Source organism: Solea solea, chromosome 17 (genome assembly GCF_958295425.1).
Source record: "Solea solea chromosome 17, fSolSol10.1, whole genome shotgun sequence".
Classification (NCBI taxonomy): Eukaryota; Metazoa; Chordata; class Actinopteri; order Pleuronectiformes; family Soleidae; genus Solea; species Solea solea.
The window spans coordinates 4,236,260-4,255,088 of NC_081150.1; the positions used below are offsets into that span (position 1 = coordinate 4,236,260).

The window sequence follows — 18,829 nt, forward strand, 5'->3', positions numbered from 1 at the left end:
ATTTATTCATTAATTCATTCATTCATGGCCTGTTGTGATCACTTGGTTGTTGAGCATAGACAATGATGCTTTTCACTGCAGCTCTGTTACTCCCAGAGCTGTATCAGCTGAGGGGTAATGCAAATGACTGTTTGTTGTACCAGCAGCGATTTCAATTCTACCAAGTTTATTTATTCGTTGTATTACTCATTTGATTCACAGCCAATGAGGAAGTATGGTTAGTCACAATTTGAGTCTTGCTGTGTTTGGATAAAACATCAATTTCAAGGCAAATTAAATCGTCCCAATGTGTCTTGGGGACATCTGAAGTGCTTTCAAAGTTTGCCTCTGTGTCCATCTTTACGCTGCTTCTGCTCTCTGCCAACAAAGCTATATAAACAACCAAATTAAATCAACTACATATACATTTTTCACACACATATGCTTCCCCACACCTGAGTTTCATAACCCTTCAAAAAATAAAGACTTCTGTGCGAGCAACAACTCTCACACTGGTGTGATAAATATGAGGCTATAGCTGGTAAGCTATAAAACAGTTTCTGACCTAGTCCAGGTCACAAAATCCAAAATCCTGTCTTCATCACTATGAGCTTGCCAACCAACTTGTGGCCAGCTTTAATGCTCTTATTTAGTAGCAACAGCTGCATTAAAACAATGATATGTTGTTTTTACACTTAGATGGCGTGAAGACAAAGGTTTTCTATCCCCGTTTCTATCCAGTGGACAGGCTTGAAGGTGATATCTTCTCGTCTAACTTTCAGGAAGAGGGCGAATACATGCGTTTCCTAAATTGTTGAAATATTCCCTTCAAGTATGATATGATATGATTCCTTACGAATTTTGCTCGTATGTCCTGCATTACTGGCACAAGGATTTGTTTTTATATCCTGCCTTCCTTGATGGCGTGGTGAACAGGGACCACTTTAGAACCAATTTTTGGAAACAGCCAGCTGCTGACATTCATTCCTGAGCAATTATGTGACAATCAAACCCAATAAATGATGAGCGAGGAAGCCTGGATGCCGTGACTGTGCTATTTATTTATTTTTTATTTTTTTAACCATAACAAGGTTGCTGTTTGACAGCCAGCTGTTATTTGTGATTGGAGTGTCCGTGAGCACACCGCGGGGAGAATGTTTAAAGCGGTCCCAACTCGTGGTCTCATTAGTACACAACACTAATGTGATGCTGGCATTTAAAGAATGGTCTGAAAATTGGTGCACTACCTGTCTCCGGTGAATTTTAGGTGTGTGTTGACTTTAAACGCATATTGATTCAGATGGAAATCAGTAGACGAAGTGTAAGGCAGAACATCCGTCTCTGAATGTAAGACACAGTGGCCAATGTAGAGAAATTGAGCCTGGTGACAAACCAATGCAGCATGGCAGGCTTCAGTATATTACTGCAGCACCTCTTGGATGTTTGCCCGAGCCTCTTGTCCTCGCCCCGCCGCATGCAGAGACAGCTTGGCACTGCACATAGTGTTGCTGTCTCACATCTCCTTTGGTCTTTTCAAGCAAAAGAGGTGTAATAAAACATCTTAGCAGGGACTAAGTGTTGAAATGTTCCAAAACTCTATTCATGTTTAGGGAATTATTGTAATTAGGGGGTTGGGTAATGGACTAATCATGGCTCTAAAGTCAGCAGTGAGTGTGCAGATACTGGAAGAGGCAGCTGCAGTGGAGAAATTAAGGGACACTAAACCACAAAATATTTGTAAAAAAAGAAGAAAAGGTCACAGCAGGCCAAAGACTTTAAGAGTCATTATTACGCTTTTCAAATTCCACAGATTGTCATTTAAAAATGAGATATTTACCATTTGGAAAGAACATTGCTAAAGGCTGTAACAGGTATAAAAAAAGTAAACATTTAACAGGCTGTGGATTAAAATAAATTGTCATTTATAAAAAACTATGAAATGACAATCACTTTTCCTCCCAGACAAAAAATATTGGGCTAAAAACCGATTAATGCTGCACAGCCCTGGGCTGTTTTGGCATGGAATAAAAAATACAAATCTGTTAATGTTTTTTACGCAGGGAATGTAATGTCAAAGCTCAGACTGATTTAAAAGGTTTAGACTTCCCCTTAAAAAAGGAAACAACAATCGCAAACAACCAAAATTAGATAGAGCAGCTGCTCACAAAAAAACCCCATTACCCATGAAGAAGAAGGACAAAGACTAATTTCCAACATGTGACACTGTTCTGCTGCCTCATATTACAGTCCATTTGTTTAAAAGCTTATTTTTAGATGGAGCTTTGCTTTGCACTTTCACAGTTGTGTAGAAATGTGTGTTTGGGCCTTGATGAATCACTCTTTCAAATCCCCTTCAGAGTTTGTATGTAGGTTCATCCCAGGTACACAGACCTCTCTGTGTTTTGTGTTTATTGAAAGAGGTCTAACTTGATTCTCTTTTTGTGTGTGTTCTGTGTCATCCCTGTATTTTATGCAGGCAAAATGGGGAAACAGAACAGCAAGTTGACCCCTGAAGTGATGGAGGACCTGGTGAAGAACACAGAGTTTAATGAGCACGAGCTGAAGCAGTGGTACAAGGGATTCCTGAAGGACTGTCCCACCGGCCGACTCAACCTGGAGGAATTCCAGCAGCTCTATGTCAAGGTAAAGTGCCCCTTACTCACTTTCAGGTTGACGTTAGACTTGATGACATTTTATGTGCTCACTAACAACTGCACATGGAGACAGGTTTACTGCATGAGCATGTACAGTGAGCTATAGTTCATGGAAACACTGCAAAGAAATCGTCATAATGGAGGTAAGGTATTGTGAAGCGGTGTTGAATTGATTCTGGTGCCTTATGTGTTTGGACAAAATGATACCTTGATTGATATTTACGTCACATTTATGGTAACATTGCCATAGAATGGTCAGAAAATGCGAGCACAGTTAGCTTATGGGGTCGGGAGTAAAATTAATACAGAGAAATGTCCCGATTTTTTTGTGAAATGTAATTTTTTTTTGTAAAAAAAATTTGTAACTGATGTCACAAATAAACTATAAAACTATTTGTGGATTATCATAAAAATCAATTGACTTTTCAGCCCTCCAGATGGTACCAAATGCTCACTCTCACTGGAGCTGATGTGTTAGTATATTGCAATATATGATTTTGGAAATACTCTAATATCGTGACAATGAGCCTTGATTGTCTCATATTTCTGCGTCACCACTCTGGCCGCCGCTGAACTTCTCAAAGATGACACAACGTAGTAGTATCGTATCAAGGTGTTTCTGGCGATTCCAACCCCTCTTAGCTTACATTTTCAGCTTCGCAAGTGTCCCCTAATGATGTTGAAGTTTTTTTTGTCGAACATAATGGCCAAGACCAGCATTTCAAAAGTTTGGGGTTACTTTGTTAAATTCTGAGAAAATAAAGTGAATTGTGTAATGTGTAAAGATGTAGTTGTGAGTCAACGGGGCAACACTAGCACGAAACACTTACAACACTATAAATGTGAGTCAGTGCAGTGTGTTTGACTGCTTTAGCAAGGGAAATGTTCCTGATAATGAAATGTGTAGCTGCTCACTCCAGATGCCGTTGGCGTGACTTTTAAGAACTTATAATTAATGCTGTAAATAATCCCAGACAAGCAGCAGCCAGTCCAAACGAGGGAGCACAAAAAACAGCTGATGTTGCAGGGCTGTTTACTGAAGTTTACTGAACAAGATTTAAAGCCCCTCATTTCAGTGGAGTTCACTGGCTCAAACAGGAGACCCTGCCCTCTGGTGGTGAGGTTTTTTGGACCACACCACAGCATTTTAGGAGTCCTCAGAACCAAATTAGAGAAAAGTATGGCTGTGTATCGGCATTGATAAGTAGTATCAGTATTGTTAAGAACAACACTGATTCCTAAATGTAGGTTATAGTAACAGCTGTTAATTCAACAATAGAAGACACATCAGTACCACCAGGGGTAGAATGGTAACATCATTAGCAGAAGCATGAGTGTCAATTAATAATCATTTGTGGATTTAAAAAAGAGCAACAATGCATTCTAAGTGGGTTTTCCCACAGCTGATATTAGCAGGGTTGTTTCGGGGTCACATGAACACATTCTGAATCACCACACAGACACTATTGAGGGAAATTGCATTCCCATTTTAAATTTTGCGGGCACCCTGCCATGCTCCAAATCTCGCGCTCCCCACCCCCACCCCGGTATCTGGGCTGAAAACCAACATAGAGGCAGATATCAGAGGCGCTCAGATGATTATCTTCTCATGCTAATATGTAACCTACTGTATCTCATTACCTCAGACAGAGCAGTGTGAATTTATGCCATGATTTATTCATTTAGTCTTACGAAAGACGGATGAACACATTCACAGAAACAAAGATGATCTCATAATGAAAGGGAAATGAAAATAAAATAGCAGTAAGTGGCTTTAAGTATAGATTTATAGAGATGGTACTAGGAGTCCTTCCCCAGTAAATAATACTCGTGTTGGCTTCTCATAAAAAGGAGACACAACTGATTTCTCAGGTGTGACCCGCTGTTTGTTTTTAATAGAAAAATAAAAGGGCTCATAATCATCGCAATACTAAATTAATTTTAGAACAGAATTGTGTGAAATGTGAAGCAGCCATGATACATTTTGAGCAAAAACCACAATGTGGTGTATTTTAGTACAGTGGGCTCATTACATTATCATTCAGTGTGGTTAATAAACTCACAAAACTGTCTGTAATCTGATAAGATTCATGATACACTACATGTAATGAAGAGTGTATGTCCTTATCTTGCAGTCACATCCAGAGAGCGCTCTGAGTCGTGTAAGAATTGACATTCATTTTTTATTGCCAGTGTCAGGAAATGTCTCATGACCAGGGGGGACTGTCTTATGTAAGGCATGCTTGGGGACTAATGGTCAAGGACCTGCTTCTTTAAATGCCATTGGATATCATGTGTCAGTGGTAACTAGGAAAAAAAAGAACACTAAATATAGAAGATGTCATGGCTGCCAGGAATTATTTTCTGTTTTGACCAATTTGTCCCATTGAAACTGACGGAAAGGAATCAAAATCCTCAAAATTGAAGTTGAAATAGGACTTGGGATCCTCAGATATGGGAAGCTCAAGTATCGAATCGCACACAATCACAGGGATGCAAGCACAAAGTAAATCAGATGGAATCCCTCTTCTAATCTCTTTACAGTGCAATAACATAATCTACCAGCAACAGTGGCGGGAAAATCTGTAGAATCTGCACAAAGGGGGCAACATGGCTTACATCTTGCAGGCTCCTGGATAAATCCTATTATTGATGTATCCTATTGTGTTTCTAGGCAACAGTGTATCAGTGTTAGGGCTTTATTTAAATCCACAGCACTGATAAGTGGAAAAAATTGTCTGCCGTGACCTCACATTAACGGGACAGATTGTTCCTGTGAAGAGTGACTCTATGTGTGTTTGCATGTTTATGTGTGTGGTGATGTGTTGTGTGTGTCTATGGGGGGGGGGGGTCATACGTTTAGTAGGAGGCAGAGGGAGACGGAACACGGTGTGATTACGTGGGTTGAAAGCGAGAAAGTGAGAGGGGCAGAAATGGGAAAAGTAAGCAAGAGGAGCAAAGTACTGTATGTATACATTATTTATTATTCATTAGCGCCAATAGAGGCGTGCAGCAGAGTGATGAGAATTGTGTGAAACAAGTTGTTTGCGACTGTGTGCACTTGTTTGTTACCTCTTTATGACCTTTTATGGCATGAACACTGACCTTTTCAGGACCAGTAGTCCTCATGGAGACCCAAAACCTGGCCCTAATGAGTCAGAACCTCATTTCTGAGGAAGCGATTAAGTTTAGGACTCAGATTTAAATTGTGGTTCGGTAAAGGTAAGGGTTAGGCATAAACCGGTTATGGTTAAAGTGAGGGATAAATGAATGGAGGTCAATGAGAGTCCTTAAAAATAATAGCTGCACGAAGCTCTCTGTGTGTAAAGTTGTGCCTTTTCTTGTGCGTGCATGCGTGAAAGAGGCTGCGTTCACTTTACAACTCTGCACCGATCTTTATTTTTCCACACTCCCACTCTCGTGCCCCAGCCTTCAGCTCTCCCCACGATTGCGCATATCTGCACCTGTGACTGTTATCCAGAAGCCTTCCCTGCCAAGGTGCTAAATGCAGTGTTACCTCCACTCGGCTGCCTGCCTAGAATTAATATATTGTTTTGGTTGGACATCGACACACTGCTGTCTCGCTTTCTCTTTTTTCTTTTTTTGCCCGTCTGTGCTTCTTCTCTCCCCCCCCCGCTCTCTCTCTCTCTCTTTACTTCAATCCCCAGTGCCTTTGTGGAGGTAATCATCTTTTAGGATGTGAAAAGGGAGCGAGAGGAAGGGAAGGGGATGAAGGGGGAGAGTTGAGAGGGAGAGGCATCAAAGAACAGGAGGTGGAAAAAAAAGAAGAAACAGAAGGGAAGGAAAGCAAGTGTTGCATGTCAGCTGGAAATAATACGTGTTCATATCTGAGAGCACCCTGTGATATTTAAATGTAATACTTTGTTGTAGCAATTTGCAGTATCTGGTGTCTACTGTACCACTGTCACTCCATACTCTGATCAGGACTCAGGGTTATGAATGACTTGGTATATCATTATAAAAGATCTCATTAGTCTGTTTTTTTCATCGGTCAATTTAGATAAGAATTACTCAGTGATGTATGTTGTAATTGGTAAAATATAATTAGATGGTTCACCTGTAAAACCTGTAGGTGTTTTGACCGTGTGTGTGTCAAGTGTTCATGTCCTCCCCATATGTGTCAGTTCTCTTCATGTTCTTTGGCTTCCTCCCACAGTCCTAAGACTAATCCAGCAGTTAGGTGTGAAACAAACCCTCATTCAGAAGGAGAATCAGTGCAGGGTGGCAGGTGAATAGCTGCTCGTTTGTCAAAGTGTCAATGTCTTTTTAGGTGGCCCACCAAGATACAACTGACAAATACCAGCCAAATGAAGTGCTTGTAACCTCCATGTTTAAATGAAGGGTTAATTACTGCCTTTACTAGCCATAAATGGCTGATATCATAAATGGTATAAGTAGAGCTGGGCACCTCAGATATCCTTATCTCCATTTGCAAACATGCCCATTTGGAAATATTTGAAAATATTGGCACACACACACTTTGTGATATGAGTAAGATTTCCCTACCAGATAACTTAGGCTGGAAATAGATGCCAAGCAAGACTAGATTTTCCTGATTCTCGATGGGCTCAATCAAAGTTCATCAATCACATTCATGTAGTCTGACCTTAAAGAGACAACAGACAACTTTTCTCTTTTTGCAACCTTTTGTTGTTTGTGTCTTAAAATGAATGTGGCTGGAATTACTATTGGGCCACACGGTTGGTGTAGTGGTTAGCATTCTTGCCTTTGCAGCAAGAAGACCCGGGTTTTGAGCCCCAGTTGGAACAAGGGCCTTTCTGCATGAAGTTTGCATGTTCTCCCCGTGTGTGCGTGGGTTTTCTCCGGGTTCTCCGGCTTCCTCCCACAGTCTAAAAACATGCAATATGGGGATTAGGTAAAATGGACACTCTAAATTGACACTGATGGTGCTTGACAGGCTAGTAGTTTTAGTCTATGATGCAATAGGTCAACCAGGAAAAGCCTCATACTAACAGGGGCATATCGCGGCCATGTCGTGACCCAGCACAGTGGAGTTCAATAAATTGATTCCTCGCTAGTGTTTGTACACTGGAACATGGACAACAGTCCAGTTAAAGGCCATGGATGTAACTACGCATACAGACTGTCATAAAGACGCTGTAGTAGCAGCAAATAAACTCACCACAGACACGAAAATGAAACACCGCAACAGTGTGAAACATGAAGACCGTCGTTGTGTGAGCTCATGTGACATATAGTATGTGATATATGATATAAAACTCACACACTACAGCTAAGAGAAGTTCCAGCCATTACATTTAATAGGTTAGTGTGAAATATGTGTTCAGTAATTCAGTAAAAGGATGTTATAAAACCGAAAGGGTCCTTGAAGGGAGCGGGGGCTCCACACCTCTGCTCTACAATCACGATACACACCTAAGTGTGTGACAGCACCTTGACTGTCTGCAGCTTCCCTTAGAGGAATCTCACTGCTCATAGATCCAGGTCAAGCTGTCCAGGATCATTAAACTGACCCGCCGCTGTTTTTTTGTTCCCAGCGGATTTTCACTTTTAGCCGCTTCGCCGTTGCCAGACAGTCTTATAAAAATGGAAGAGTGTCTTCCGTGACAATTCACAGTCGAGCTCTTGCACGGCACAGAGTGTGAGATTTCTCATCCCTGACACGTCAGCCGCTCTGGGAGACATTTGTAACAGGATAATGACACTCCCTGAAATGTTAGGGTAATAGATTTTGTCACTTGATGTTTTTCTCAAGCTTGATGCATGCAGAGGCACCAGCCACGCTCACAGATAGCTGAAGATGAACACACACGTGCACACGTGTGTAGGGATGTCCCGGAATATACATGACATTCACAAGAATATTTCACGTGAGTTACTTAAAATCCTGTCGAACTCGCCAACATAAAGTCCTTGTGATTTTTTTTATGTGCCACAATGGGGAGCTGCATCTTTCATCATGAATTATTATCCATACATCCATTTTCTACCACTTCATCCTCCACATGAGGGCCGCGGGGGTGCTGTGCCAATCTCAGCTGACATAGGGCGATAGGTGGAGTACAGAGACAAACTCTCACGAGTGACCAATTTATCTAATCCCCATATTGCACTGCAATAATATCATGGATCACAATAATTGTGGTGGGAATTGTTTTAGAGTTGTTACGATTCGGATACCGGTATCGGAAATGCCTCCGATACTGCCGAAAATGTGGGCATCGGTATCAGCGAGTACTGGAGTCCATGCACCGATCCGATACCACGCGCGGCGAAGAAGAACCGTGTCAGTCGTAATGGAAACATGAAGCCCAGTGCTGCGTTGTTTGGACCAGAGTCAAAACAAACGTTCAAGCTGAAAAACGAAATAACATATCACTGGTAAAAATAAATGGTGTCCATTTGCTGTATTCGTTCATGTTTTACAGAGGGTTTAACCTAAGCCAAAGTCATGCAGGCGTAGTATGATATATTTTCTTTTATAACACACTGGTATCGGTACTCTGTATCTGCCGACACCCACAGCACAAGTATCGGAATCGGTATCGGGAGGGAAAAAATGGTATCGGAACATCTCTACATTTTTTTAGCTTGTCCCATGCCTCGTCCCAATTCCAATCTCAAGTAGTAAATCAGAGTCAGTCCGTGGCATTTACGTCATATTAATTGTGTTTGATATCATCTTTCATATTTTAAAAAAGAATTAACACCAATACCACTACCAGTGTCTCATTTTGTTCTGCTCTGAGCTCGGGATGCAGTGGGTGAATGTGGATGTAACTTGAGTTTACAAAGACACAAGTGTTTGTACAGAATATAAACCTAAACACACCCTGCTCACCAAATATTTAGAGAAGAATTTTAACGACACAAACACAGCACTGGATTAGCTCCCAGAGAGCTGGTGACACTCCCACCCTCTCTCTCCTTCTTCCTCTATGAGCCGTACCTGCTGCTGTACAGACAGATGACAAGTCTTTCTTCTGTCTCTCCAAACTTCAGCCCGTAATATTTTTATTTTTTCCAAGTGACTGTGACAACATTGGATCAGGATCATGCACCAAGAAGCTGATCCCTCGTGTGTTTGTTTGTATGCTTGTTGACAGAAATATGAACATCGGTGCACATTGAGCTTCATTACAGCGCACACAGCAACTCAGTCTCTGCTCACAGGTCTGTGGTGATAATATGTGTGGCTGGCTCCTGCAGGTCACAGGTCATGGTTAAGCATCATAATATGTGAGGTCAGGAAAACAATTTGACATCTTGAAATGAAAAATGTCAACACAAAACTCTTGGTTTGTAGCTTTGAATTACATTTGATTCTGAAGAGGGAGAGGAAGGCTGTGCAGTAGATTAGAAGCATTGTTGTCACACACACACATATGCACATATTAACACAGACACAGACACTGGCCAGAATATAGACGTATGGATGGATTCCACTCTATTCTTGCTTGCAAAGCCTCAAGGCTTTTTCTGTTGACTGGACTGCGTCACTGGCATTCAGCAGCTTCCCTTTGGTTCTCCGGACAGAGAGACAGGCAGACACATCGCTGGGAATAGGAAGGTAAATAGAGCGACAGACAGTCACTGACATCATCTGGCCAGCAGCCTGTTTTCTGTGAGGAAACATATGTTGCCTGATCACAGGAGACAAAAGACAGATGGATGGGACAGGGATGCAGCGTTAGATTGACGTGCAAAATCGTCTCTCTCTCTCATCTGTCTCCATCTAGAATGAATTAATTAGAACATTGTTTTGTCATCATTAAAAACAATGTAATGACGGCCTCAGACTGAACAAAAGATCATAACAACAACAAGATATACTGTAGATATTTGATAAATCAAAACATCTGACATATGTGGCAATTTTGACTTTTTAAAAAGGTTTTGATAAAGTTTTCTCAAAATTAGTCTTAGTCATTTTAAGGGAAAATATCTACCACCATTCTGTACTTGGATAAGACACAGCAAATTTTCGATAACAATAAAATGTTATCATGAAATTGTTAAGTGCTGCAGGAATTTTGCGCTTCAGAGGACAAAATTGCTTTTGTTTTTTTTCTTCGCTTTAAAATTACCATTGCGATGCAAAAACGATTGATTATACTGATTATAATTCATGTCATAATACCTGTCAATATAGTCACAATCAGATGTTTTGACTATCTTGTAGCTCTGCTGAGAAATTCAGGACTGTATGTGTGACAGGTTAACATCAATAATAGTGTATCGACTGAATAACAGGCTGTAACTTCAAACACATTCAATATTTCCATAAATACGGAATTACTTCTTGGGAAAACAGAATTTTACAATTTGGCTTCAATTTGTTTGTTAAAATATGTTTTAAATTGCTCGATATTCAAACCTCTCTCCGATCTAGAGTGTTTGCTCAGTGTCTCTCAGTCTTGTAAAACTAAAAGGAAACATTTCCAGTATCTTAAAACACAGTCAGGAGCCAGAACTCCACAGAGAGGTGCTCCTCTCTGCTGATGGTGTTACCGTAGGCTGTATTGACTATAAAACCACCTCTATCATCAGAGTTCACTGATTATTGTGTCTATTAATGCCTTTCTGTTAACACCATCACAGGCCTCCTGTAGGTGTGGGTGTGTGATCACTTGTGAAGACAAGATGCTGTGAAAGATGGAGGTGCAATATAAAATGTTCACTCTAATGCTTTAATAATGTTGCACAGTATCAGTTGTCAGTTATCTATGAAACTCTATAAACACATATTTTATTGCATTTATTGTCTAGACACTCAGCTTTTTTAGGTTTCTTTGAAGTGTGTGAAGTTGTTGTCGGTGCTCGAGTAGCAATCAGTTCACCAAAGGGCCCTGTATTCAGAGTAGATGTACAGTAGTGTAACAGCCAATCAAAGCACCCTCTCTTTCTCTGAGAGTCTCCGATCACAGGACAGAATTATTAAAGGCTGTTAAACCCATTATTACCATTATGCTGGAATGTTATCAAGGACTAATTGATCAATAACACCAAAAATATCCTTCAAAAATATCCTTCAATATCACCTTTTTACTCTATACTCTCTTTCTTTACTCTTTCAGTCCTTCCTTTCCCCACTTCCTCTTCTCTCTCACCTCCTCTCCCCTTGGTCCAAGAGGGCTGGTGCCTTCCATAAACTATAAATAGCCATTGTCATCTCAGAAGCTCTCTTGCCACTCTCCATTATTGTCTCAGGCGTACACACACACAGACATTTATAGCTGAGTGCAGCACGTGACGGCTCCTTAAAGGCCACTAATTCAGTTTACATGGGATAGAAACATCATTTACGAGCTGGACTGCTTTCATTACGCCAACAACCTTGACTCTCTGTGATGGTTAGAAGTCAATCAGATATGAGCTCAGATAATTTGAGCCACATTAATGGTAATGATAAACAAAATGACTCCCTCATTATGATAGTTTCCACTGTTTAGAGGGCACAGTGGGACGGGACTCTGACAGTGAATTAGTACACTGTAATTTTCAGGGAGACAAACAGTGTTTATTTTTCTCCCCACTGTGTTTTTTCTTTTCTTTCAGAACAGAAAAATGGTGTTAATTCCTAAGAGCGTCAGCGTCCCTGTCTGCAGATGAGTCGCATCAGAAATGAGTTGTTACGCAAAAAAATTGACTCATAAAGACAAGTGGACACACTAGTAGATTTATAAAAACTGCTGTTTGGTTTCTCTGCAGTGTCTCACTCCTGACCTTAGATTTCTAATTGAATTATTCAGCTTTGTGTGCCACCGCTGCTGCCAAGGTGAAAGTGACTGAAAGAGAAAACTGCAGAGTGAAAGTTTGGATGCGCATCGTTGGATAATAGTGTATATTCTGAGGGGAAATCATACTCGGGTTCAGTAGTGTTTAACCATTCGCCTCATAGGAAAACATCACTTAATGTGGTTGAATGGTGAAGGCAGCAGAGCACAAAGCATTTACTCTCTGCGGTGCAGTAGGTTGTTAGTGAGAATAACCTTCCACAACAAGAATTTACAAGGGTTCAAACCACAGTCTCAGCAAGTGTGAAAGACTCAATCCCCACAAGTGTGACCTTTGGCCTTCATGTGGAGGGACACAAGTGAGGAGGGAACTTGTGTATGAATATAGAAAATACTGTGACCGATTAGTAATGCATTATTTGCTGGAGAGTAGTTGTCAAATAGAAATAGCAATTTAAAGTAATTAGAGCAGTGACCGTTCAATTTGTGTATGTATTTTCTTTTTACCAATATCGTCTGTATTTTAAATCTAAACAATGTCAAAGTCAGCACTGCACACCCTGGTGCCCTTAGTGAGTTTCCTGCCAAGTTTGAAGCCTGTCAAGAAACCCGTTGGACAAATATGCAATTAATAGACATCCCTTGTATTTATAGATAGATGCAAATAGCATCTGCAGAGTACAGGTTGACCAATAGTGGAATATAATAATAATAACAATAATAATAATAATAATAATAATAATAATAATAATTTGAAGCATTTGAAAATATAGCAGCCCACTCCCCAAGGAAAGACATCATAATATAATAAAAAAGAATCAGTCAATGTCACAAAATTCTAAGAAAGGCATAACAATATGACAATACTTTATAAGTGATAGCACTGATAAAGGCGGCAGCAGCAGGTGTTTGTATAGTGGACTGCATGTGTTTTTGTTGCAGTGATGAAATGTGTGAGTTTCCTTGAATGCATCTTCGGCATCATGCTGCTTTTACAAGATTAAGAGCAGATCCAATAGCATTGTTGTGGTAAATGGAGTCTCTAAACAGTAGATGAGAATATACAGTAGCAATTTACCCATAATTTGTGCTCGGCATGCTTCTAGCCAGTAGCAACTGTGGCTGTTGAGCCTCAGCACAGAGGAGTGATTGGTGTCTCCACATGACCGGAGAAGGCAGCACAACCATCTGCCACTATTGAAGCCAGGGTTTGCAGATGCTGATAGGATCTAAAATGTCATATTGGGGCAGATTAATGGGATTAATCAGTTGACCGGTGGTGTGGAGTAGTTCATATTTCCATGGTATATGATTCCATTTTGTTTTAGTCATCCAGAACATATTACTTTGGTTATTTAACTACATTAACAACTTATGCCAAGATAGTCGATGGATTTAAATCTCATGGTACAGCACATGGTGTGGCTTTCCTCACACCAGCTTTGACGTAGAGGTTTGGCTTTCCCATTTCTCCCCCCTCCCCCCCTCCCCCTGCCATTTGAAATCATTCTCATTCATTCTGTCAACTTTTCTTCATTGTTCACTCTTTTCTGTCGAGCAATCCAAACTTTTTTCTTTCTTTTTTTTGGTGAAAGCTTGGCTCGACATTTTGAACAGTAAAATAATTTGGTTGTCAAAAAGCTGCACTCACTCACTTTTAAATAGGTTTCTTTCTAAAATAAATTCAGTTTTTTTAAAGCCCAAAGCCTTTTATCAAAAGTATTCTCATAAAGGAAGGATGGAAAAACATAAGCGCTATAGAAAAAAACAAAAACGTACAAAACCGCAAGAATTGAATTCTGCTACATAATCACATCAATATTACAGCTCATGTCACGGTTCAGATGGTTCTGCAATTGCATCTGTATTATTTCAACATGCAGAGAAACACATTGGTACGGCTGTGTAAATCCACTTGTAGCCGTGGCGATGCGGTGACCACATTTCATTTCATGGCTACCGAGCGTCAGATAATGTGGCGGCTGCAGCACAGACAGATGCTCGGAGCTGGTGTTTTCAAATACAGTTGATGAAACACATTTAATTATGGAGGCTAATCTGAGCAAAACCACAGCACAGAAACCATTTTAACACTTGCTGCATCAACATTGAAAAGTCATTATTTTTCTTAAATTAGCAGTAAGGAATATTTTAGTAGAAATGTTTTCTTGGTGTAATTTTTTTTTGTACGTCCCAAATTTGAATTTCGCACTAACATTCAATGGCATTTAAAGATAAACTGACAAGAAGATCAAAGGTTGAGGTCAAAACACATTTTAGATCGTAACTCAAGATGTATTATACTAGTTATTGCACATAAAACAATGAAAGTAGTGGTGCAACGGTAACGGAAACTCACAAATAAACTAAGAAACTGCCAAATGCGAGAAGGTAGAAAGGTAGAGACATTGTTCACTCCATTTGTATAATCAATGAATCTGTTGATTATTTTCTCAATTAATTGCCTACTAGTTTGGTCCATAAAATGTCGATCGGTGTTTCTCAAACCACAAAATGATAATGTTCTCAAATGTCATATTTTGTCAACAAAAATGATTCAGTTTAATGATTTCTTTGGAGCAAAGAAACCAGACAATATTCACATTTAAGAAGCTGAAAGCTTGTTCGAAAGATTAGTCAACTATGAAATTGTTAGTTGCAGCCCTATTTCATGCACATTTATTTGTGTCTCGTGGAAAGTTATTGTTATCGTATTTCAAAAAAATACACTGATTTAATTCCATCAGAATCTTCACAGTCTGGACAGACATGGAGACAAACTGCAACTTGTCTGATCGGTGGAGACCAGTGTTTGGAATAAAGCCGTTTAAAAGAACGGCGTTATTTTTTCAGTAACGGGGTAATCTAACTAATTACTTTTCCCGTCGTTACAACGCCGTTAACGTTACTGGACGTAAAATGCGGTGTGTTACTATGCATTGATTGAATAAACTGTGTAATCTCAACGCACCCCTGGCTCACAGCTAGTGAGGAGGCGGGTTAATAACGAGGTAAGCGATTCCAGCGCCACACACACACACACAGCTAAACAGAGCAAAAACTTTGTCGACATCCGCTGTAAGCAATTCTAATTTTATGAAACATCTCACAACGGCACACGCATCTACAAAGTTAGTTGCCAAAAACACCGATTATTGAGAGTTTGATTTATTTAATTAAGAATAAGACTACAGAGCTAAACACACTTTTTTGTTGTTTAAAGGTTTACTTTTGTTGTCTCAGGTTGAGAGAGTTTGATTTAATTTGCTCGAGTTAAATGCACTTTATATGGTGTAACTGTTTAGATAAGATAATATCTAAGATAATACTTGAAGTGCAGGATAAACATCTTGCTGTCTGTCGACGTGCAATAAATATAGAAAGTTATGTACAAACACCTGTCTGTTCTACTCATTTCAACTGACTTTTTTTTTTTAACAGTAACGCAAATAGTTACTTTCCCTGGTAACGAGTTACTTTTATTATAGAGTAATTCAGTTACTAACTCAGTTACTTTTTGGAACAAGTAGTGAGTAACTATAACTAATTACTTTTTTAAAGTAACGTTCCCAACACTGGTGGAGACACAACCTCTTACGTCTTTCTAGAGTCAATAAGGCTGTTTGTTTTAACTGCTCGGATCACTGGTGTACATACTGATGGAAACACTTCAATCAATCAGACTATATTTAGACAGCACCAACTCAAAGTGCTTCACAGGATCAAATCAACAGTTTTTGTTATTTATTGGAAGATACACAGTGATATCTGCAGCAGTAAGCTAACATCAGCTGATATACTGCTCGATGGAATCATTTACTTCTACTGATAACATCTTTATGAAGTGTTTTTCCTCTGTAGGGTTTTATTTTGTGGCTTAATCTGTTGCTTGCGGGGTTTTTCCATCACACTTAACGGTGGGTTAAAGAGTACAACTCCACTACTGTCTGAGGAAATTATTACAGGATAAAAACATCATTAGCTCGATTAAACCTGTTGTCACGCTTAGTTTGGGAGTCATTCGTTTAAGTATTGTTCTCGTAATGTCTACGTTAAATCTGGATCTGTCAGATTCAGCTCAGCAGATAATGTCCATATTTCTACTTTTTTACTTGATAAATTTAATAACTGTGAAAGTGATCGAGCAGCTATGGGGAAAGAGAAAAGGAGTGACTATTTTTTTGTGCCAATGAGACCTGGTTTCCCCCTCAGGCAAAGTCGAAACGTGCACAAGGTGATGATACTTGGAAGGGGGCGGATGGAGTAAAACAGTGGTGCTATTCATCTTAATACAATGTGTTAATACACTATAGAGCACATACTTAACCTTTTCTTGCATAAACACTGACCTTGTCAGGATCCCTTATCCTTATGGAGACCGAAACCTGCACCTAATAAGGCAGAACCTCCTTTCTGAAGAACTGGTTAAGTTTAGGACTGAGATTTGAATTGGTGGTTAGGTTAAGGTTAGGGTTAGACGTTAACTGGTTATGGTAAATGTTAGGGATAAGGCTTTGTTTAGGCTGTACCAATGAATGAAAGTCAATGCCGTGTCCTAAGAATAGCTGTGCAAACCTGTGTGTGTGTGTGTGTGTGTGTGTGTGTGTGTGTATGTTAAAATGGGTCATAGTCGCAGACTCATCTGTTTCCCGTGGTCATGAGAGAACAGCTCGCTCATTATTTGCATGCACCTGAGGGTAAGAATAAACACACATTAGAATTAGATGCGTGACTTTTGGAAATGCTCTCAAAAATGAGGGAAATGAAAAGATATGTGGCATTTTAACGTCTTGTGGGTGTTTCTGCTCTTAGTCAAATGCAAAATAAAAACAGAGGCAACAGAGAGCGAGACCTCATAAATGTTTGCACAAGTTGTTTTTAAAAACATTAATAAAAATAAACTCAGGAATGATTGAACAGCCATAAATGCTGAATTTATGCCTTAGGTGAAATAGTCAAAAGGATTTGATGAGGCTTATAAATGGAGGTTTGATGTAAATAATGAACCACAGTGTAGACATCCAGAGGAAATTAATAGTAGGTGGCGTGTTTTTTGTCATGTGGTATTTCGTCAATGTCTCCTTTGTTTGCACAAATTCACACTTCCACATTGGGTTCAACAGTCAAATCGAAATTACAATCTGAAATGATGCAATCAGCAAATCATCAAGGCTTTAATTTAAGTGTGTTTTTTTAATTTTTAATAGCTCTAAATTCTGTACAAATGAAAAAATGTAACATGTTAATACCTTAAATTCTCAACCTTGATGGACAGAACAGTTATGTTTTATTAGTTGATTTTTTTGTTACCTTCCATAGAGTCTTCCCCATGTTTCACCAGGATTTAGTTGCTTCCAAAATGCAAGTTAGTTAGTTAGTTAATTAGTTAATGATGTTTAACACCCACTAAGAAAGGGGGGAGGAAGGTAACGGAGACAGTCAAAAACAAATAGCATTTTCCCCACATTTTCTGACTACTACTTCTTCTCACTCCTCTCTTTCTCCTGTCACTTCTTCCCTCCCTGGTGGCGTCGCTGGGCTCCAGCGTAGCGGGAGACACTCGCAGTCTGATAATGCACTTGTATTTTTAGAAAAGGTGGCATCATATTGTGCAAGCTCCTGTGGATTTATCTCGCCTTGCGCTTCATAGACCAGCCATTCTGGACACACCACTGCTTTGTGAAGATAAAACAAGCCAGACCTCCTGCCTTCTCTGTTTTCCTGCCTCGCTTTTGACTGAGTCACAGGGAGCAGAGGGGAGTCCTCAGGTCTACCTGTCAACACCCAGCAACCATCAGTGAGTCACCCTCTGCATCCTGCTCTGCTCGGCTGCTTTTCTCCATCTGATTAGAGTCTGAATTCATAAGGCAGAAAAATGTCAGTGGTGGATTGTTCCGGACGTCGTCTATTTTGTGCTGATAAACACCTTTCTTTTCCCTTTTCACCTATATTACGAGCAGACTAAATTGCCACTGATGCTGGTTATTGATTGGAAGTGTCACGATATAAAAACACTTGCCTCTTCTGCTCATTTTTACCTTTAATGCCAGTGACTCTTCTCCTCAGAGGCTTCCACTCTCTGTAGTGCCATCTGCTATTGTGCTGTCACAGACACTCCTTGTACAGAGTTAGTGCTGCCAGATGGGTGTTTTGTAATCACAGATAAAGCAGGGTCAGGGACAGGTCTACTCTAAAATTCTCCTTAAATCACAAGCTGTCCTGGAAGCCAGGCTGATTCCTGGAAGGTGCACAATCATTCATAATGGACAGTGGAGGGACGTCGGGCCACAGTGTCAAAGGAGGGGAAATGTCCTTTTGGTTTGCATGTAGTGTCATTTTTAAGTGCTGCCAGTCTGTGACAAACTCATAACCAAAGTCGTTACACGATGGTTTATGATTGTGTCAAGGGGACATTCTTTAAAGCCCATTGTGGAGCTGAGGAGAGTCTGGTCTGTA

General features: G+C 40.0%; 1 protein-coding gene across 1 annotated transcript in view; it reads left to right on the plus strand.

The window, feature by feature from the left end:
* LOC131444163 (visinin-like protein 1) overlaps positions 1 to 18,829 on the plus strand; it is a 41,709-nt gene that overhangs the window by 8,195 nt on the left and 14,685 nt on the right. Inside the window, exon 2 of the mRNA XM_058614351.1 lies at positions 2,456 to 2,622. Within this exon, the coding sequence (XP_058470334.1) occupies positions 2,461 to 2,622 (162 nt within the window). The 5' untranslated portion in view covers positions 2,456 to 2,460. The remainder of the gene's footprint in view (positions 1 to 2,455; positions 2,623 to 18,829) is intronic.